This window comes from Vespa velutina, chromosome 6 (genome assembly GCF_912470025.1).
Source record: "Vespa velutina chromosome 6, iVesVel2.1, whole genome shotgun sequence".
Classification (NCBI taxonomy): domain Eukaryota; kingdom Metazoa; phylum Arthropoda; class Insecta; order Hymenoptera; family Vespidae; genus Vespa; species Vespa velutina.
This window is the reverse complement of record NC_062193.1, coordinates 7,124,388-7,146,887: the sequence shown is the minus strand read 5'-3', so window position 1 is coordinate 7,146,887 and position 22,500 is coordinate 7,124,388. Positions and strand designations below refer to the sequence as shown.

Sequence of the window (22,500 nt, the reverse complement as noted above, 5' to 3'; positions counted from 1 at the left end):
TTTTTTCTTTTTCTTCTTCTTCGTCTTCTTCTTTTTTTTTTCTTTTTTCTTTTTCTTTTTTTTTTTTTATAAAATTTATAATTAGCACGATATAATTATATTGATTTAAATAAAATATGTTATAACTTTCACATTATTTATATATCAAATCTGTCCATTGGTTTGAAAGAATCGGTAATAAATATCGATCGAAAGGCAAATCGTTGATGATTTTTATTTAAATATTTATAAGTATCGAAAGAATGCCAAAAGAATTTCAAATTAATTGCGTTCAATAAAACAAAATGTATGTACATATGAAATTATGTTCAACAAAAATAAAATAAAAAAAAAAAAAAATAAATAAATAAATAAAAAAGAGAAAGAAAAAAGAAAGAAAAAAACAAATGAATAATTAAATGAATCAATCAATTATATACAAAAAAAAAAAAAAAAGAGAACAAGTCTCCACAAGAGAATAACATAGATGCGTGACTACGATTTAACATTGGGATTGATGGAGGAGCAGGAGAAGGAGACGAGGGGAAGGAGAGGATTTAAAGATCGGTAGAAGACAAGATAGACTTGTGGCTCGTAAAAACACACATACATCCATATATACGTATATGTACCTACGTACTTATGTATTAATGTACATACATAGTTACATATATCGAGAAACAAGAAGTATATAATAAAAGCTGAAGGAATATAAGAGTAGAGTGAAGAAGCCAGAAGGAGAAAATCGTTTTGCTTGAGGTAATTATGCTACAATTGTTTTCCCTTCCCCCTCCATGACGTTCTCGGTATTATTGTTTTTCAAGCTTATTGTCAATAAAAAATATTCGACTTGTCTTCTCGCAATGGGGAACTATTAAAGTAGTCCTTTGACGTGTCTAATCGTACTTAATTGCGACTAGTAGAACGACAAAAGAAATGATGGGGGAAAGATAGAGAAAGACAGACAGATAGATAGACAGACAGACGTATAGCTGGAAATACAGAGTGAGAAAGAGAGAGAGAGAGAGAGAGAGGGTGAAAGAGGGGAAGAAAAAAGAAAAAAAAAAAGGGAAATTAGAGACAGACAGACAGACAAAGAGAGATAGAGAGATAGAGATAGAGAGAGAGAGAGAGAGGGAGAAAAAAAAAATCGTAGTGACACGTCGCGCTTTTAGACGGGACGTCGAACGACGCGTTCATTATCAATTAACGCGCACGCTTTCCCCGTACGAGTTATCGGTTAATTCCTCTTTTTCAAGCTTTTATTTCGAGAGTGCAGTCGCCCAATGCTTTTTACGTTGTACACGTCGGGCCGAACCGAGCCGATCGATTCGCGAAGCATCGCAAGCACACGAGAGTGAACCTTCCCTCATCTATTCCTACGTAGAGAGTACATATACGTTTATTCATGCATATGTTTGTGCGTTTGTCCTTGTATCTGTGTATGTATGTATGTATGTATGTATGTATGTATGTGTGTATGTATGCATGCATGTATCTATGCACGCTAACGAAGGACGAATAGTAGACTCCTAAGCGAGTAAAGTATCCCCTCGTTATACCGTTCGTGCATTACCCTCTTTTACGCATTTCTTTTTTATGCACGTGCGCGTCCATCAGCAAAAAACATCGTTTTGCGATTTACTTAATAAACGAATGAACAGGGACTCGCTATTTAAAAGATGAAAAAAAAACTCTCTTACTCTCTCTTACTCTCTCTCTCTCTCTCTCTCTCTCTCTCTTTCTCTCTCTCTCTCTCTGCGTATTGTTATACGTACGAGCGTTTGAATGTCCTTGTTCGACGCGATTAAAAAAATTGGAATAGATTACAAAACCCCCCCCCCCCCGAAAAAACCGGAAAAAAAGAAAACAAAAAAGAATAAGAAAAAAAGCAAAAAGAAAGAAATAAAATAGTGGGCGTATAGTTCGAGAGGTTTATCAAGTTCAAGTTCGAGGTCCAATCGAATTTAATCGTATATATTATTTCGATGTTTTCAAGTGTTTATATACTCCTATGGAAAAGAAAAAAGAAAAAAAAAAAAAAAAAAAAAAAAATGTAGAAAAAGTACAATTACAACTCTCGTGGACGTTTTTTTTTATTAATATTAAAAAATATTCACTCGTTATAGAAAAATATCTTTTGAAAGTTTCAACTCGTGGCTATGCCTCCCCCATGTTTTCGTGTATATGTAAAAGAGTTTCACTATTTTTCGGTTCACGGACTGCCGTCTTGATAAAAAATGTCAACTAAAGTGACATTCCTATTGTTAAATTCATCGTCCTCCTAAAAATATCGACTTTGCCTTCCGTCCCAACGATCAGTTGTTCTATTGCGAGTAACTTATATGAAAGTATGTATGTATATATGTATGTATGTATGTATGTATATATGTATGGACGTTCATACAAAAATGTTCGTTCAAGTTCAGTGCATTTAACGATTTCACGTGAAGCTATTTTTATCTAAATACGAATATAAAAGCTTTTGGAGGATTTCCTTTTTAAAAGATCACAAGATCTCGTCTCTCATATCTTTATTCTCCTTTTTTTTTCTTTTTCTTTTTTTTTTTTTTTCTTTTTTTCTTTTTTTCTTTTTCTATTCTTGTTATCGAAAAAATCGTAACCGCGAATCTAACGAAAAATCGTCGTCCCAGCTAATTACCTTGCGTAATTTCGCATAGATCAGCGTTTCTTTTGTTTTTTCATAAAAAAGAAATGACGCTTTTAATGAGAAACTTAAATGACACTTTTAAGGCGGCAAACAAAAAGTGCATACTTTTGTATCTAACGATACAAAATCTAATCTAACTATTACGCCATTAATGTTGAGAGATAATAAGAAAGATGTCCTCTAAAAAAAAAAAAAAAAAAAAAAAAAAACCGCAATAAGTTCAATACTCGATAGAGAGAGAAAAAAGGCTAAAGAAACGTCGTACAGAAAGTTTATTATTCAAAAGGAATCGATTCGAATACCAAGATGATCGTATAATATGAAGTAGTTCGTGTGAAACTTTCCAAGATAGATTTTTTTCTTCTTTCTTTTTCTCTTGTTTTTTTTTTCTTTTTTTTTTTTTTTTTCCTTATTCTTATTCTTCGGCGTTGAAAGAGAAAGTTCGAATGTATTTCAAATAATGCACATTAACATTTACCGTAGAACGAAGGAAAATAAAAAAAAAAGAAGAAAAAAAAATATATCTAAATATACTTCTATATCGTTTCAAATTCATTTAGATTTTCTTAAATCACGAAGATGAGCAATCGAAAATATTTGCATACCGGTATATATTATACGTAAACATAAATTTACATGTATATATAACATGTATATATATATATATATATATATATATATATATATATATGCCCATCTACGTATATCGCAGAAAATGGAAGTCGCGACGTCTCGACGCTCGGCGTCGTCGGGAACAACAAGTAGTAAGTTCGTGTATCGCGTCAATATATACATACACGGGCGCGCGCGCGCGCGCGCACATGGACACGCGCGCGTGCGCGCACGCACACACACATATTCTCTTATACATAAATAGACACACACATAATATATAGAAACGCATATACATATCCGGCTGGCTTTCGTCTGAAAACGCATCGCGTTACGCGTTGTAACGCGCTCGAACGTAACGCGCGCGCATAAAGAGGCGCCTTTCGCAATGCCTCGCCTCATCGTCGATCCTTCCTACGGTTTCACTTTGATGCCGAGCAGATAAAACTGTGTCGGAAGGTTACGTGACTCCATCTAAACATTCTTCGTTCAATCTCAAAGCAACCGTCTTAATACCGAACGAATGCGTATTAACCCTTTTCAACTGTGCTTATATATTCGTAAGCGAATGAGCATACCATACATATATATATATATATATATGTGTGTGTGTGTGTGTGTGTGTGTATATGCATACATATATATATATATATATGTATACACATGCATAATATGTTCGCGTGTCACGTAAAAGGAACGAATCTATTAGACTAGAACGTTCATTAGATTACATTTTTCCTTCTATCCGATTGACCCAATCTACTTCCTGTTATCTGAGTAACAGCTTTTGATAAATTGATCTAACAAAACAAAACAAAAAAAATAAAACAGAAAAACGAAAAAAACATACAAACAAACAAACAAGCAAGCAAACGAGAAAAAAGAAATTATTTCCTTATTTACAGTAGAATCGTTAGAATTAAATTAGAGCTTTAAGACAGGTTCTGATAATCGAGTAATAAACGGAGTCTCTATATTGACCTGAGTATTCCTTGTGTGACGTCACATTTGCAGGCCGTCAAAAAGAAAACAAGAAACAAAAGAGGAAAAAAGGAAAAGAATTAAAAAAGAAAAAAAAAAGGAATTTAGAAAAAAAAAGAAGAAAGAAATAAAGAAAAAGAAACGAAAATTTACGGACTCACCTAGATAACGTGCCCTTGAGCAAAGGATTCCTGTCGTCATAATATCCGCCGGACGAAGTCATCTTCAAGTAATCCAAGGAACGGGCACGTGGCACTCGACACTGACACTACGGCACTGCATCACTGTGTCGCGTGATCCGTTAGCCTAGCTTTCCATTCACCGCAGCAGCAGCAGCAGCAACAGAAACGGCGACGACGACGGCGACGACGACGACGACGGCGACGACGACGACGGCGACGACGACGACGACGACGACGACGGCGACGACGACGACGGCGACGACGACGACGGCGACGACGGCGGCGATAACGAAGACAACAACAACGACGACGACGACGACAACGACGATGACAATGACGACAACGACGACGTTCGAGCGTATGCACGACGACGATACATCGTCGTCAAATTAATCGTGACGGCGTACGTCAAAAGACGACGCTTCGTCCTCTTCGTCCTCGTGAGAATCCTTGCGAGAGAAGATCTACGATGGAAAAAAAATAAAATGATCCTTCTTTCTTCTTTCTTTCTTTCTTTCTTTCTTTCCTTCCTTCCTCCCTTCCTTCCTTTCTTTCTTTCTTCTTTTCTTCCTCTCGTTTCTTCCTTTTATAATTTTATCTTCTTTAACTCGCTCTATCTGCTTGTTTGCTGTTTGACACGATGAAGATTGTTTCTCTCTATCTCTCTCTCTTTCTCTTACATATTTCACATATATCGATGATCCTTTTTATCGTCGAAATTGTTATCGCGGAATGTCATAAAAAAATAAAGAGTAAAAGGAAAAGAAAAATAAAAAAAGAAAAACTTTCGTCTTTGCCCGTAGAGTAAGCACGCACACTGAGCTCAATGTAGTCGTCACTCGAGAGTGCGACTTTCGGCGAGCGAGGACGATCGTTCTTACTCTTTCTCTCCTACCACAAGGTCCGTTCTAGATGCTCGATCACTTTCACGATTCTAAAGCCAAATTATTTTCTTCTTTTCTGGAACGAGGTAATCACCGGATTGCCGCTTCGTAGATCCCAATACTCGTTCGTGGTGGCACGGTTCTCGCTCCGCAGACGTTACAGGCCTGCATGATGATGATACGCTTGGATTATTTGATTATCTATCTATCTACCTACCTAGCTAGCTAGCTACCTTACCTATCTACCTATCTATTTATCCATCCATCTATCTACCTATCTATTTATCTATCTCTTTGAATCATTCTTGCGCGTCACGGAGTTCATTGAACGTGCTATATGTTTTCTAAAAATGAGTGGAAAATGGTTCGTTGAATTAGAAGGTGACAGTCAGTTTCGATCCAAACCCGAATGAAAAATAATCGGAAAGTTCGCAAATTGGACTCTTTTTTCTTTTTTTTTTTTTTTCTTTTTTAATGGCGCCGAACACGTATGCAAAGATTCATTACCCGGGAAAATTTAAATTTTAATCCTCGAAGACTTAAACATACACAACGTTTAATAAATCGATCTCCAATCAAAAATATATAAATTCCTATAATTAACGCTTTACACACTGAATAATAATAATAATAATAATAATAATAATAATAATAATAATAATAATAATAATAATAATAATAATAATAATAATAATAATAATATACTTTTAATTATGCATTTGTATTTCTTATTACTTTTTATATCGTCGTAATTAACTCAACTTTTTTATAATGACATTTAAGGACATTCAACTCGGACGAAGTTATTACGACCAAATCGTAAAACCAAGAAAACTTGAAAACTTTCGAGGTCGTAATTACGAAACAATATTTTCTTGACGTTCGAACCAACTATCGAATAATTTAATTGTTCGATAGTTGGCAGCTAGAAGTGTTGGACGGTCGTTTCAATACTTCCAATAGTAATAATTCCAAGAATTTCAACGAAGAACGTCAAACCAACATTAAGAAATAAAGAAATAAATAAATGGAAATAAAAAGAATAAGACAACCAGAAAGCCTACCTCTATAATTTATTATACAAATGCGCATAAGGAATATTATCAGTTAGATGCGCGCGAAATCGTCCGTTACAACGGTATGTCGTAAGCCGTAATTATTCCTTTCTCCTGGGTTCCAAGACTCGTCTATGCACTTTCACCGCTTCTTCTATCTCCCTGAATCGGATAACTGGACTTTGAGGATGCGCCTTATTTTTAATCATTAATTTTTCATAAAAATCCCGGAACAATCCGGTTAAAAATTTCAAAAATGACCGATCAACACGAAAATTAAAATAAAATATTATCCCTTAATGACAGCTATAACCATTACTCGTACACATATTACTAAGTGAAATAAATATGTTTCATTTCGTTATGAAACATAATGAAAGAGATGAAAAAAAATACACATACATACATACATACATACATATATATATATATATATATATATATATATATATATATATATATATTCAATTGTAATTAACAAACGTGCAATTAGAAAGGGAAGAAAATTGGAAAAAAAAAGGATTCATTTTATTCCTATAGGCCAAGAAGAAAGCGCCATTATACTACGAAGTGACTATTAACGTACGAGTTGATCGACAAAATCGAAAGTATTGGACTGGAGACTATCGAAGGGAAACAAATACACACGCACATACACATACACACACACAACACACTCACAAACGTATACTCTTTCTCTCTATTTCCATCTCTCTCTCTCTCTCTCTCATTCCCTCTCTCTCTCTCTCTCTCTCCCTTTCTCGCACACTGTCTCTTTTTACTAGTCGCTGACATTTTCGATGGAATATACTTTCGGAGTTCGCCGTAAAGCATCCCATGATCAAATCCCAATTTATAAGGTATCCTAAAGTATAGATCTTGATAAAAAGATATTGGACGTTTTCAAAAAAATCGAAAGTCATCCAGCCGACGTAGACATTTACGATAGAGGTTACTACCTTCCGGATTTTATTTTGCACGTAGGAGATTCCGGCGCAGCACGAAAGCACTTCGGTCGAATGCTCGGTTGAAGCAGAGCGCAAGAGTCGGCCGAGTAAAAGCGTTACGCGATTCAAGGACGTCGTACGCCGAGCCTGACACGGCGATTGTATCTCGAGGAGGCAAAGCTTGAGGATCGCTCATGTCTACTATCTATTTCTCTTTCTTTCTCTTTTCGGAACAATGGGGTTAAAAAAAAAAAAAAAACGAAATAATAATAATAATAATAATAATAATGATAATAATAATAAAATGAAAAGGGAAGAATAAAGAAAAAGAAAAACGACGAAGACTATCCGAACTATTGAGAAAATCAACAATTCTACGATAATTCTCTTTTTCTTTCTATCTTTATCTTTATCTTTATCTTTATCTTTATCTCAATCTCTCGTCCTCTTGTTTTCTTTATCTTTTCGCTTCTTTTTATATGAATCGCTTCTCGTCGTCTTCCTTTTCCCCCGGAAGAAAATCGCTGACAGACAAAGCCAATTCTCGAATGAACGCCAACCGGCGAGAACTACTGACGATACGTTCGATTAATCGATTTATCGATCGATCGACCGACCGACCGACCGACAAACCGATCCAGAGAAGCTCGTATATCTTTCGATTATACCGGATGTTTATTTTGCTTTTAAAAAAAAATACTTCGGAAGCGAAGAATCAAATAATGATTTGCCTTGATCCTCTTACCCTTGTCGCTTTTATATACGGTCAACGTCTTCCTTGGTATTTAGAACGATCGCGAAGCAAAAATGGGTAAAAAGAGACGGAGAAAAAAAAAAGGAAAAAAAGAAAAGGAAAGAAGAACAAAAAAAAAAAGAGCAGTCCAACAGTTCGCCGAAAGCGACACTTGATGAAACAAAACTTGAAAGATTATTATTATTATGATGATGATGATGATGATGATGATGACGATGACGATGACGATGACTATAACGACGTGCATAAAAATCGTAAAATCTTTTTTCGATGCCAAAGTTAATCAACATTAATATCGTACGTGTTAACTCGGAATTTTTAATTACTACGCCAATGCGCGTTCTAACTTAATCTATATCAAAGATGGAGAGAGAGAGAGAGTGAGAGGGGGGAAAATAAAAGAAAAAGAAACAAAGACAAAGAGAGAGAGAGAGAGAGAGAGAGAGAGAGAGAGAGAGAGAGAGAGAGAGAAAGAGAAAGTTTGTTGGAAGAAAATATTTCGAAGCAACAGGGTTGATAATCATTAAAAATGATTCATGAAAAGAGAGAGAGAAAGAGAGAGAGATGAAGCTTCATGGAAGAAAACATTTCAAGAGCAAAAAGATGGAGAATCATTAAAAAATGATTCAAGAACAAGAGAGAGAGAGAGAGAGAGAGAGAGAGAGAGAGAGAGAGAGAGAGAGAGAGAGAGAGAGAGAGAGAGAAAGACACTTACATGGCGCCGTCAGAAAATAACGAGATATATATACATATATATATATATATATATATAAAGAAAGAGAGAGAGAGAGAGAGAGAATAAGAGAAAAACACAACAGAGTAGACGATATACGACAAATAAGTTAATTTTAACGTAAGGATTACGCTTCTCGAAAATAAGCCAATCCGCGTTAACCGGTTCGATTCCCCACTAAAGAGACTCGCGAACGAAATCCGTCCACGGCGCGTTACCAACGCCGTACCTTTCCCCTTTCCCTCCCAGGCCATTCTCCAGGCCCCTCGCGGACTTCCCCCCTTTTCTTACCTCCCACCCCCACCCCCGCTACCACCATCGTCATCATCGGAGAGCGAGGCGGCGCGATACGTGCGCCTACTCACACGCGACCGCTTGTGCGTAACATATACATATATATATATACATATACATACATATATATATATATATATGTACGTACGACATACTATCTATATTTGTATATATATATATATGATGTATGTTTTGTGTATGCGTATGCGCGCGCGTATGTACGTATCTATGATGTATGGTGTGTATGTGTGTTTTGAGAGCGCGCGACTTACTCGGATCGAACTTCATGGAGGAAGAGGAGGAGGAGGAGGAAGAGGAGGAGGAGGAGGAGGAGGAGGAGAGACGAAACACGCTCGAGATCTTTTCGAGCTTCTTCGTAAAAGAGACAGATAGCAAACCTCTTTCCCCTACGATGCCTCATCCACCACCGCCATTACCATTACCACCACTACCACCTTCTTCTTCTTCTCCTCCTCCTTCTTCTTCTTCCCCTCCTACTTTGCGGCACCACGCGCGTTTATTTACACGCGCGAGCACGTACACCGAACGTGCGAGCGAGAGAGAGATAGAGAGAGAGAGAAAGAGAGAGAAAAAGAGAGAGAAAGAGATAAAGAGAAAGAGAAAAAGAAAAAGAGAAGGAGAGAGCGAGAAAGAGAGAGAGAGAAAGAGAGCGAAAAAGGAAGAGAGTAGGGATAACGCGCGTCGCGAGCTATTTTTCAAAGGCATGACACGACGACGACGACGCGTCGTTACACACGGGACGATCGGCCTCGAAGACGACCGAAGTAGTCGTCGTAAGGTGGCGCGCGCTCGCGATTCACCGGATTTCTCGCTACTAAGCGACTTCATCTCTCTTTCTCTTTCTCTCTCACTGTCTCATTCTTTCTCTCTCTCTCTCTCTCTCTCTCTCTCTTTTTTTCACTCTTTGCATGGGTATATGTTTGGGTCCGCGCGCAAGCGTGTGTGTGATTCTCTCTCTCTCTTTTTTTCTTTCTTTTTCTCTTTCTCTCTCTCTCTCTCTCTCTCTCTCTCTCTTGCACGCTGTCTCTCTCTTTCTCTCTCTCTCTTTCTCTCGCTGTCGTGCGTGAGAGAAAAAAATGCGTTACGTTTATGTAGTTGTCGACCTACCGAGCGAGAACGATTTAGTTTTCCACGAATTCCTTTCTGTTCTCTTTACTTTCTTACACGCGTGTCCTCCGATTATGTGCTACGTAAAATTTTTTTTTCTTGTTTACAACTTCTTAACTTCTTCTCTTTGCTTTTTTTCTTGTTTCTTTTCGTTTCGTTTTTTATTTTTACTTTTTCCTTCTCTCTCTCTCTCTCTCTCTCTCTCTCTCTCTCTCTCTCTCTCTCTCTCTCTCTCTCTCTCTCTCTCTCTGTCTTTTTTTTTTGTTCGTTGTTTTATCCAAAACAATGTTAAATGTTAAAGGAATAAATTATTACGTTAGAGATCGAATTTCGTTACTTGTTGAAATAATAATAAACATGGCGGACGTATCGAACGGAAATTATTTACTTATGACGATTGGTTTGTTTAACGTGTGTTCTGTTTGATCGACGAGCTTAGAAATAGAAAGAGATAAGAAAAATCCTCGAACCTGAAACAGTGGCACATCTTGCGCGTTCTGTTCTCCACCCCCCCGCATCTCTCTCTCTCTCTCTCTCTCTCTCTCTCTCTCTGAGTATACGTACGTATCTCTTCATTAATTAATCCGTATAACTTGGAACAATCGAAAGTCAAGTTCTCTTCTTATCGTCTGTCGAGTACGCAGAGATAGAAAGAGAGAGAGAGAGAGAGAGAGAGAGAGAGAGAAATGCAAAAAAAATAAAAAAGGAAAAAACAAAAACATTTCGTAGTGATATTCGCGTAATGGTTTCGTTTAAATGCAACGTCTCAATCGATAATAGGTCGAAGGTGATCGACGGATTATCTCGTGGGTCATCGATTCGTCGTTGAGAATCGGCCTGACCATTTCTATCCTAGGCATACGTGTTATCAAACTTTCAAATGACAATTAGGAAATATTTGTCAACATCTTTTTATCCCTCCTTCCTTTACCCGCGCTTTTTCAAATTACTGTCCGTCACGAATGGAAGGTACCATAAACCTATATATATTAAAAGACGGAGACAGAGATAGATAGAGAAGAATAAAAAAAAAAGAATAATAGATAACGTAAAATCGTGTTTTTCATGAAATAGAGAAAAACTGTCGTAATTTGTATTAAAAAGAATATCGCTTGGTTTCTTGCCAGATGTTTTAACCAATTAGTGTTAATGGAACCTATTAAATGTTACTAATTATCGATCTCTCGTATCGTTATATGCGTATAATGTGTCGAACCATTTGTTTATCCCTAAATATGTTCTTTACAAACAAATCGTAAAGGCTTCTTTTCACGAATTAAGCAGTAGGAAACCTTACCTCTAATCATCCATCTATCGTCACGTGGTAGTTCATCGAAGTATGAACGACGACACGCGCTTCTCGATCCAATTCTAAGTCTATCACCGATTTGAGGTTAGAACGGAACTAGAGGCTATCAGTGCGCGTGATTATTATATATTTAAAATATATGATCGTAACCGAAGAGGGAAAAGAAGAAACATATACACATCTACAATTACACACACACTCTCACACATACACAGAAGGAGCCTACATACACACACAAGCACAACATGCACGCATATACAAGATATATATATATATATGTATATATATATATATATACACACACACACATACAACCAGAGCAGCCGATGATAAACCAAAGAAGAGAGACACAAGTAAACATACATGTGTGTACTCGACTCGATCTGCTGCGTCCTCGTTTAAACGGCCGAAGTACATACGTCCACTTTGACAGAGCGCGCTGAGCACAGATATTACAGCCTCGAAAGAAGACAATCGACTATCGAGCGGGAAATCGACGTCAACGCCATCATCCAACTTCGCATCGATAAAGTATTTAAGACATTTATCTCTCTCTCTCTCTCTCTCTCTCTTTCTCTCCCCTCTGTCTTTTTTCTTTATCATTTCTTTTTTGAATTGCTATTAGAAATTTTATCGATCGGAAAGTATATTAGTTTGAAATAATATTCAACCTCTGTTAGGCTGCCCTGAAAACCTCTATGCGTTGCTAAGCAAGCAGGGATGTGTATAGTTAACGATATCTTGCTTTCTAAAAAGACATCGATGCGCACGAACGACGCGGCAACGGGTTAGGATCGAATTGGAAAGAGATACTACGACGTCATTGGGTATACAGAATGAGAATGAGAAAGAGAGAGAGAGAGAGAGAGAAGAGAGGGAAGGAGGGAGGAAGGAAGGAAAGGAAGATGTGGGAGAGGGAATAGAAAACGGATAAACAAGAGACGTATGTAACACAAGTAGAGAAATAATATCAATGTCGAATTCACAAACTATTACGACGATCTAAAATGTTATTTTCGATCGAGTTTATGGAAATGAAAAATAAATAAGATATTCGTTGTCTTACTTATATCCTCGGTTCGTCGATATTGAAACGTCGCGACGGCGATGCAAATGATCGTCGTTCGACGTCTTTCGAGAAAATCTGCTGGACCACGATGTTGTTGTTGTATTCATCTGTCTCTTTACACAAATCCTGATATTCGTACCTAGTTTCTCTTTTATATATATATATATATATATATATATATGTATGTATATATATATGTATATATATATATGTAATAGTTTATAATATTTATTACCACTATTATTTGTGTCTATATGTGTGTATATATATATATACACAAAATATATATGTATATATGCGATATATACATATGCGGTCGCGTGTAAACGTACAATAAAGACGGCGCGTGGACGGTCGCGGCTGAACTGATCGTGGGGGCCGAGCCACAGGTGTCATCGCTCGGCAGCACTCCCCACCCCACCTCGCAATCGCGAGCAGCACCGTATGTTCGCGAGCCTATCTTTATCTCCCTCTTTCTCTCTCTCTCTCTCTTTCTCATTCGCTCACACCGCGCGCGTGCTCCTTCCTACGCTACGTTTAACGAACGCGTGCGCACGCCATTCTTTCCGCGAAATTTGAACGGTACGTAAATCACCTGTTCTTTTCCATTTTCTTCTTCGCTCTTCTTCTACTTTCTTCCTTCGATAATAAACGTATATTTATTTTTTTCATACTTCAACATGCTCTATATATATGTATATATATATATATATATATATATATATATATATATATATATGTAGTAAACTAAATTTCAAAAGAATTGCTGCGACCTAAATACACATGTAAATAAATAAAATTGAAAGAAAAAGCATAACGGTAACGTTGATTACCTGTAAATATTCAATGCCTAAGATCGTTAATTCAAATAGATATTTATTCAAAAACCAGTGTATTTCGTGATAAAACATATAATGCCTGTGTTATTACGGCATAACGCACGTGACTCATCATCGTGCACTCTCATTCATCCGATCGCACACACGCCAAATTTCTTTTCCTTCGTTCCTTCTTCTTCATTTCCTTGTGGATTTATTTTTTTTATCCTTTACTAACTATATGTATATGTATGTGTATGTGTATGTGTATGTGTATGTGTGTGGTGTGTACTGTGTGTGGTGTGTATGTATATATATATATATATATTTATTTATTTATATTTATATATATATATATATTTATAACTTTTTTTTTTTTGCCGCCATACCTATCCATAGAATATATTTTATAATTTCTATCTCCACCATTTCATTATCTTCTTTTTACGCTTACAATCTTTCATTGTAACGTTTATAATTGTATGAAGCTGTATCTAATGTATATCTAATTACATATACAATATGTGATATGGCGCGCAGCCACCGATAGCTATACGCTATGCAATTTCCCACGCACCGAAAACAAAAAAATTTCTTTCTCCTAAACAGATAAAATGTCACGAGCTTTACTATCTTTTATTCTTCTTCTTCTTATTTACTTTTTCTTTTTTCGAAAAAAGTAACGCCGACGAGAGAATTCCATACGTACGAACTTTGCGAATATTTTACTCACTCGCATTCCTCTTCTAAATATTTTTCAATTATCAGATTATATTTAAGATACAAATTGTCGAAAGTCTATAAAACGAACAGAGAATATCGTCGAATAATTATCTTTACTGTCGCTTTTTTTTTTTTGAATTTTATATACTGAAAAATAAAAGCTCAAAATATTGGACTTTTTTTTTTTTTTTTTTTTTTTTTTTTTTTTTTTCATTCTTCATTACTATCGTTATAATCATTAACGAAAGAATATTTTCAATCGATATAGATGCTTTTGTAAATAATTTCTTTATGTGTTCTTTTACGTTTTGTTTGCTTTTTTCCTTTTTTTTTTTTCTTTTTCTTATTTATAAAAACCGTCGAAGATCGTTGTTCCCGCGATATCGAAAATCTGACTCCAACATTCGAGAGGAGACAGACAACGACTCGGTCAAAATAAAGCTTTACAATGGATAGAGTTAAGATATATTTAATAATACAATAATATTGATAAAACTTTCAAAATAAGTAAGAGATATCTCTTAAAAAAAAAAAAAAAAAAAAGAAAAAAAGAAAAAAAAAGAAAAAAAAGAAAAAAAAGAAAAAAAAAGAAAAAAAAGAGAGAAGAAAAAAAAAAAAGAACAGGAAACGTGCGCTGCTCGATTCTTTGCATTTCTTCTTTCGTACGGTGGCTTAACACGCACACGTGACAGACACACATCTCCAAATTAGAAATCTTTTACGAGTAATAGAATTCATTCTTTCATCGATATAATCTCCTTCTTTTTTTCTTCTTCATCCTTTTTTTTTTCTTCTTCTTCTTCTTACACGTCTTCTATATATGTCTATATAAAGGATGACACTTAAGACGCATTAGCGCTGTCGATCGTTGATGCTCTCGAAACGCGCAAGCGAACTTTCAGAATTATTGAACGCCTTTACTAAGGAATTTTTTGCGTCGTGTAGCAACGTAAGGCACATTTTCGACGCGTCCCGAGTTTCCTCTTCGATTCGACGTTCTTTAATACATTATAGCGACGGGACGCAACTCGAGAGAAATAACCATCGACTCGCGTCTTGCATCGCAAACATTTCTTGAAAGAACGAATTTCTACTAATCGCGTTAAGAAAAATGTCACGTAACTACTATCTAACGATAGTACACATGGTACAGGTATACATACAACATACATACACACACACATATATATATATTGTATATACATATACATATATACATACATACATACACATATATATATATATATATATATATATATATATATATGTATGTATCACACGCACATTTTCCCTCCTTATCCTTCGATAATTGCACCTTCCTCTATGTATTAAGAGTACAACAAATTGTGACATTACAATATGTGTATATGTATATATGTATATATGCACGCTTACGTATACATATGTATAGATTAAATTTCGATCACGAGGATAGGAGTAAATCCATTGTTTATCATTTTTCTCGTCGTGTGTATCTTCTCGATGGCCCACTCGTCAATAATATCTTTTTACTGTGTGAAACTTACTGGTCCGATCTTTCGTAAAATGTCGATACGTGTTCCAACGATAAATGCGTTTTCATCTTCCTCGAACAATAGTATACATGTAAGCATATATACTTGACATCGTGTGTGCTTGCTTGTTACGTGCGTGCGTGCTTGGTTCTCTCTCTCTCTCTCTCTCTCTCTCTCTCTCTCTCTCTCTCTCTCTCTCTCTCTCTCTCTCTCTCTCTCTCTCTCTTTCTCTCTCTCTCTCTTCCCCTTTTTCTGGCTCTTTGTTTCCCTCTCTTTTGCTCGTGTTTGGTTCTTTCTCTCTTTCCATCTCTATTATATGACAACGTCGATTTTCGCGACAAATCGACGCACTTAACTAATCTTTTCTCTTAGCGCTGGGAAACAACGTTAGGTATTGCAATAAATATGATCTTAGCAAAAGCCCCGACGACGTTGTTCTCCATTAGAACCTGGCCCTGATGTAAACAGCTGAGGCGTCGTGTTCCCCATAACCGAGACGTTTTGCATGCTTGTAAACTTCATTCGCCGCTGCAGCAAGGGGCAGAGGTTGTTCGAGCTGATCGCTCATTCCTAACGATAATCTAAGATCTTTCTGCATGTGCTGGAGCGGTAGTTGTGTCGGGAAACCACCCTCGATGATCGCTAAAATCAACGGACGAGACGTTAATCGTTGTTATCATAAATCTGTTATATAATTTTAGTTGTATAAAAAAAAATAAGTACATAAAATTTGATTGAGATATACTCGATATCTTTTATTTTAATCTCTTACCCTTTCCTTTGTCAAGAATCGCCGGACAAGCTAGGGAGGTTAACTCTAAAACCTCAAGAACGTCCTTCTGTTGAAGTCCCGCTCGATCAGCTAGAGCCATACTCTCAGCAAGTCCCGCCAATGTCACGCCAGCCATTAGCTGAAGGACGAGGTTCATCTTGGATGCATTGCCAACTTCTCCGAGGTAGAAACTGTTTTTGCCCATAGCCTCAAAACACGATTGGCAATCGTCAAAAAGCGTACGATCTCCAGCCGCAAGAATGACCAATGTGCCTTCCTGCGCTTGAGTTTTGCTACCTTGCACTTGTGCTTCAAGGTAACGGCCACCTTTTGCGTTTATTGCCTCGGCGATGTCCTGTGATGTTTCCGCGTCTATTCCTGTCATTTCAACGTAACCCTTGTCAGAGGATATTTCCATCAATACACCGCAGTTACCAAATACCATCTGAAAGATTAAAGTTACGGATTTTGTTGATACAACGTCGATCCATTTGTCGGCCTTTTACTACTACTTCAAAGATAAATTCCTTTGACTTCTTTTTTGATTCTTATTTTATACTTACATCTTTTGCAGCTTGTGGATCAGCAACGCAAGAAAATGTTATGTCGGCTGCCAATACGACGTCCGAAGGTGTTAATCCTTGCTCTGCTCCAGCCTTTACAAAATCCGCACACTAAAAATTAAATAAACAATACCCATCATTTAATTATTTTGCGATTGATAAAATATGATGATTTTTATTTGTCAATATTTTTATTATAATTGTTAAATAATCATCAAATAATAGATTACTTTACGAATCTTTTCAATAATCGATCGTAATAGATAGATGTTTAAAAATCTTTTTTATAATATTTCCTTCGGGCATTGGACTTGAATAGTCCAGCACTGAACGGTCCGCTTAACAAACATCGTGGCGTCATCTGTTGGCGTGTGAAACAGTTGAAAGCAACGGATAGAGTTTGAAAGACCAAGAGATGGCGCCACAACGAGGAACGATTCGTCTCGCTTCGTTCTCGTCGTCGCGTCGACTTCCGGACGGCTACGAAGCGGTGAAAATAGTCACGGGACGTTGGCCACATCGACAAACGGCGCCATTACGAGGGATTGCCGTACGCGTTTCTCTCTTAATCGCGCCTCGTTACGTAGAGAAATTCTCATGTGGCTTTTATAGCGCTTTCCAGCGAATTCTCGCAAGAGATCTAGTCAATGATTTCGTGTATATATAAAAAATATATATATATACGAAATATATATATATATATATATCTAAATAAATACACGTGTGTATACATATGTATACATATATATATATATATATATATATATATATACATATGTATACACACGTGCTGTTAGCTTTCTATATAAAAAAAAAAGAAAAAAAGAAGAGAAAAAAAGAAAAGAAAAAAAGAGAGAGAAAAAAAGAGAACAAAAAAAGAAAGGCACAACACGATGCGCAGTTCTCGTGTAGAATTCTCTGGAAGTTTCGTAACGCCTCGGAACGCGTCGTAGGACACAAAAATGGCTACGTTACTACTCGTCGACGTGACACGAAGCAAGCAAGATAAGGTCGTTTCGGATTTCTTGAGATGCTGCCCTCGTGCGACAGTCCCTTAATACGTACTCGTGTTCCTTAGTTTCCTTTGTAAGAATAATAACTATAAAACGGATTGCTTTACAGTTTTCGTCGGAACATTCATCATGCCGTTGCTACATTACTATAACGCTGTCTCTCTCTCTTTTTCTCTCTTTCTCTCTGTCTCTCTCTGTTTCTCTCTTTATCAGTCAGCTTGCATTTTTTTTCAAATGAAATTTTCCCATCTAGGACGAGGTCGACCGGTCGTTGTTAGGCTGATTCTTAACCCGGAAGGACGTTTCCTTTCCGAGAAATAAAAGTTTCTTCTTTTACGAAATGTACACACATGGCTGATTATCGGTCGAACACCGCGCGTGTGTATTGTATTTTCTGTCGAATCGAATGATCTCGATTCGTTCGTTCACTCGTTCGTTTCCCATGTTAGCAGCCCTCTTTCACTCTTTCCCTCTTTCTCCCTTTCCCATCGACCCCTTCTTTTCGTCACCTCTCCCTGCTCTCTCTCTCTCTCTCTCTCTCTCTCTCTCTCTCCTCTCTCTCTCCTCTTTCCCGTTCACAATATATTATACGCGATGACGCGTGTTTACGCTCGTCGGAGAGAGGTCGAGAGCACATTATATTACCGAGCGTCATTTGCATCGAAAAGATGAATTTTCTCTTTCACGCTTAACGTTTTCATAAATTCCATAATATAAATAAAAAACGAGATATGTGTCTTCCCCTCCCCTCCCCGCCCCTCCCTACCCTTCCCCTTTAAAGAAAAATACGTGATCGTCATTCATAGTCGTAGAAAATATTTTCGTAAAAAGATATCGTGGAAATATTAAGTGGGGGAAAAAAAAAAAGAAGAAAAAAAAAACAAAGAAAGAAAAAAACTTATTAGTCTCCAGCCGGTCATTCGATCACGATCTAAGGAGGCATTACGAACGAATCAGCACACTCGCCGCCATCTTTAATAGCTGATAAAGAAAGACCGCTTTTCTTCTCCTCTCCCTTCTCGTCGTCCACCTTCTTCTTCTCCTGTTAGTAATCTAATCATAATTTTTTTTTTCTCATACATTATATTCCTTCCCGATCTCGTTCTCTTTTTTCTTTTTGCCTTTTTTTCTTTTTTTTTTTTTTTTTTTTTTTTTATGTATACGCACACACAATGTTTGTAAACGAGGCAAAGGAATGCGCAAGAGGATACGCAAATATTTCTAATAACATGGACCTTGAAATTCTTCACGTGCGCTCGATGATCATGAAAACAATAAATTGACGATTCTCTGAGGAAAATTACAATTTTTTCAATTTTTAATTCGTTTAATTCGACAAAGGGCAAAAGAAAGGAAACGAAAAGAGAAGAAAAATAATAAAGAAAATATTTAAACGTTAATATTCTTTGTCACCGATATACGGGTATCTCTTTCTCTCTCTCACACATACACACACACACACACATCGCTTGACAAATAATACATCGACCCGGTGAGAGGAAGTTGTCTGGTTTTCTCTTGACTGTTCGACCGGAAGTCGTAGATGCAGCATGGATATTCCACGTTGAATAAACTTGGAACGATCGTTCGTACGGTAGTTTCCTAAACGTACCGAAGCGAGTTGTTAATACCGTTGTGAAAAGATGGCCGTCATGACGTTACGTCATGTCACAAATTCGAAGAGTAAGAAATTCGAAGAGACTTTTTTTTTGACTCGACATGTACATGACTATCTCTAAAGTGGCGCTAAAGTCTTTCTCTCTCTCTCTCTCTCTCTCTCTCATATGTGTAAACGTTATCTCTCTGTCTCTATCTTTTCTTTTTTTTTTCTTTATTTTTTTTTTTCTTTTTTTTTTTTTCCCCCTTGAATTACGAGAAAGCAATAACGCGCTCGTCACAGTCGACTTATCGCTGAAAATCGTTATGCTCATCTTCTCGTGTGGCACATGTCGTTACGATCAGACACGTTTCGAAGAAATAAAAAGAGGAATGCGAGAAAACTAACGAGTAAGAGGAAAAACAGAAAGGAGAGAGAGAGAGAGGGGGGGGGGAGGAGAATTCAATAAAATTTTTGTTGTCTTCTCTTTTCCTTCCCCTTCTTTCTCATAATGTACGCGGATATAATGCGAGACCGGCATCCGTCATTTCAACGGCCTCGTTGCCACGTTTACGCGCGATTTCCAGAGCATACGTATTCGTCCCGGAAGTGACGAAATCCGTCTTATCATCATCGATTCCTTTCGAACTTCTTTGGCGGCCAATTCGAATCGTCGAACCGATAATGCGTAATAAAATTAAAGATGTTTTTCTTTCCTTTTTTTTTTTTTTTTTTTTTTCTTAATATTATTTTTATACATAATCCTGAGATACGATAAAAGATATCCGTATGATATAAATAATTTCTTGCTGAGTATCTTCGAAGTTTGTCGATTTTTTTTCTTTCTTTTTTTTTTTTTTTTTTTTTTTTTTTTTTTTTTGTAAATATTAAAACGAGTCGAGAAGAGGTGTGCTTTCAGAATTTGAAACACTACGTTGCTTATCTTTCTCTTATCTCTCGTAACAAACGATATAAGAAAAATAAAAAAAAAAAAAAAAAAAAAAAAAAAAAAAAAAAAAAAAAAAAAAAAATTATCGCTATTGTAGCAGAAGACAGAGTATCCGAGCGATAATAAAACGCTTAGCTCGTTGTAATACTTTCTCATAAATAATAAGCAATATACGTGAAAGAATAATTGGATACGCGTCACCGCTTCATCGATATGAATTAGTACAATAATTTGTTTATTATTTAAATATAAACATTTCCACTTTCATTAATCAATTGAAAAAGGATATAACTTATCAATATGACTAATCAATAATAAAATTCATTTAGGAATAGATATAACCACTATGATAGATTTTGTAAAGAATTTCGACTTTTGAATCTTTTATTTCGTTCCAACATGTTTTCATTTGCTTGGGAAGAATTCTGAGAATATATGGGCGTCTAACCGAGATATCATTAATATACATGCACGCAAATATATAGTAATAGGGACCAACGAGTATGCGAAAGGACGTTTGGTCGATCGTAATTCGATCGATATTCCAATCAAATTGCCAACTCGAATCACGTTCGTAATCATTGACGCGTCGTTTTATTCGACGACTTGTCGAAGCCAAGGAAGTTCGAAGCGCAACGAACAAATTTTTACACATACACACACGCGCGCGAGCGCACATACACACAGACACACACACAGAAAGAGCCGTATCTTTCCAGAAACGATGAACCTTGAAAATGTAACGTATGCATTCACGCATATATATCTACAGCAGTCACGTTTAAGGAAGAACCAGCAAAGTACAAATTCCAACGAACAAACAAAAACACCGTTATTATGATAATACTACCCATTAATATGACCCAATAGAGAATGACTCCTAATCGCAATAGCCATTTTAAATCGATTCTATTATAATGGTTAAAGAAAAACTAACAATGAGTAAGAAGTACTTTGAACTTTTGATTTTTTCTTAACTTTCTTCTTCTATGGTATTTTCTACAATAGACCATTTCCAAGAACAAATATGTAAGTACGTCGAGATCATTAGTATAGTCGTAAATCATATTGAAAACTTCAACCTTGAAGTTTACAAAATAATTATAATAATTTCGTACAATTTCTATTGAATTGTTATTCCACATTTTCTATCTTTATGTTTTATATGTATATACAGTATAAAAAAAAAGGGAAAAAAAAGAGAAAAAAAAAAAGAAAAAAAAAAAAAAAAAAAGAAAAAAAAAAAAAAAAAAGAATTATTTTATATCTATCGTTCGACATATCTATTTTTAAAGCTCTCTTTCATTTCCGAGAAATGAACTAATTTAATTTTCTACCCTAAAGACTAATGATTGTCTTTCAATTTTCTTTCGAGGAAAACCAACACGATCGTGAAATATTTTCGCATGCACGCACACGTCGTATTCACGCAATGCGACGAGAGATGCGACCTTGAACCGAGAAAACAGATAGAAAGAGAGAGAGAGAGAGAGAGAGAGAGAGAAAGAGAGAGGGATACATTTGTCGAGGAAGAGAAGGATGAAAAATTTCGAAGGTCTTCGAGAGGGGTTCGCGGTCTGCTTGGCACCGATTGCTCGACGCAACCACAAAGTGTTTTCTCTCTACATGTTTGCAAATACATATATACATATATACGTACATAGACACGTGCATTAAGAATATAATATTTGAGTAAATAGTAGAGTAGCCGAGTTGGTAGGAAGAACATTTGCTACTCGGAGATTTTACTTCTTCTACTACGTCGTAAAGTATCCAAGCGGATCAAGAAGGAGAAGAAAAAAGAGTAAGAGTAGTAGTAGTAGTAGAAAGAGGACTTAGATGAAGAACAAGAAGAAGGAGAAGGATTAAAAGCATCTCAACGATAAAAGGGTGTCTCTGCCTCACATCCTCCTCCTCCTCCTCCTTCTCCTCCTCATCCTTATCCTCTTTTTC

General features: G+C 36.4%; 2 protein-coding genes across 13 annotated transcripts in view; both read right to left on the bottom strand.

Annotated features, from left to right (window-relative positions):
* The window catches only part of LOC124949720 (AF4/FMR2 family member lilli), a 163,109-nt gene extending 150,079 nt beyond the window's left edge, over positions 1-13,030 (bottom strand). For 2 of the 11 annotated variants that reach the window (XM_047495329.1, XM_047495340.1), the window contains exons 1-2: positions 12,596-12,730; positions 4,405-5,474 (exon numbers count right to left, since the gene is read on the bottom strand). In XM_047495329.1, the coding sequence (XP_047351285.1) occupies positions 4,405-4,466 (62 nt within the window). In that variant the 5' untranslated portion in view covers positions 4,467-5,474; positions 12,596-12,730. Of the gene's footprint in view, positions 1-4,404; positions 5,475-6,373; positions 6,492-11,517; positions 11,617-11,892; positions 11,999-12,595 lie in introns of those variants that run through there. The other 9 variants (XM_047495331.1, XM_047495332.1, XM_047495330.1 and 6 more) reach the window with 9 other exon arrangements.
* A 1,393-nt stretch (positions 13,031-14,423) lies between these two features.
* Positions 14,424-22,500, bottom strand: part of LOC124949717 (putative oxidoreductase GLYR1 homolog) — a 33,350-nt gene continuing 25,273 nt past the window's right edge. For both annotated transcript variants that reach the window (XM_047495320.1, XM_047495321.1), the window contains 3 exons: positions 16,989-17,099; positions 16,426-16,870; positions 14,424-16,295 (listed from right to left, as the gene is read on the bottom strand). In XM_047495320.1, coding sequence (XP_047351276.1) covers positions 16,096-16,295; positions 16,426-16,870; positions 16,989-17,099 — 756 coding nt within the window. In that variant the 3' untranslated portion in view covers positions 14,424-16,095. The remainder of the gene's footprint in view (positions 16,296-16,425; positions 16,871-16,988; positions 17,100-22,500) is intronic.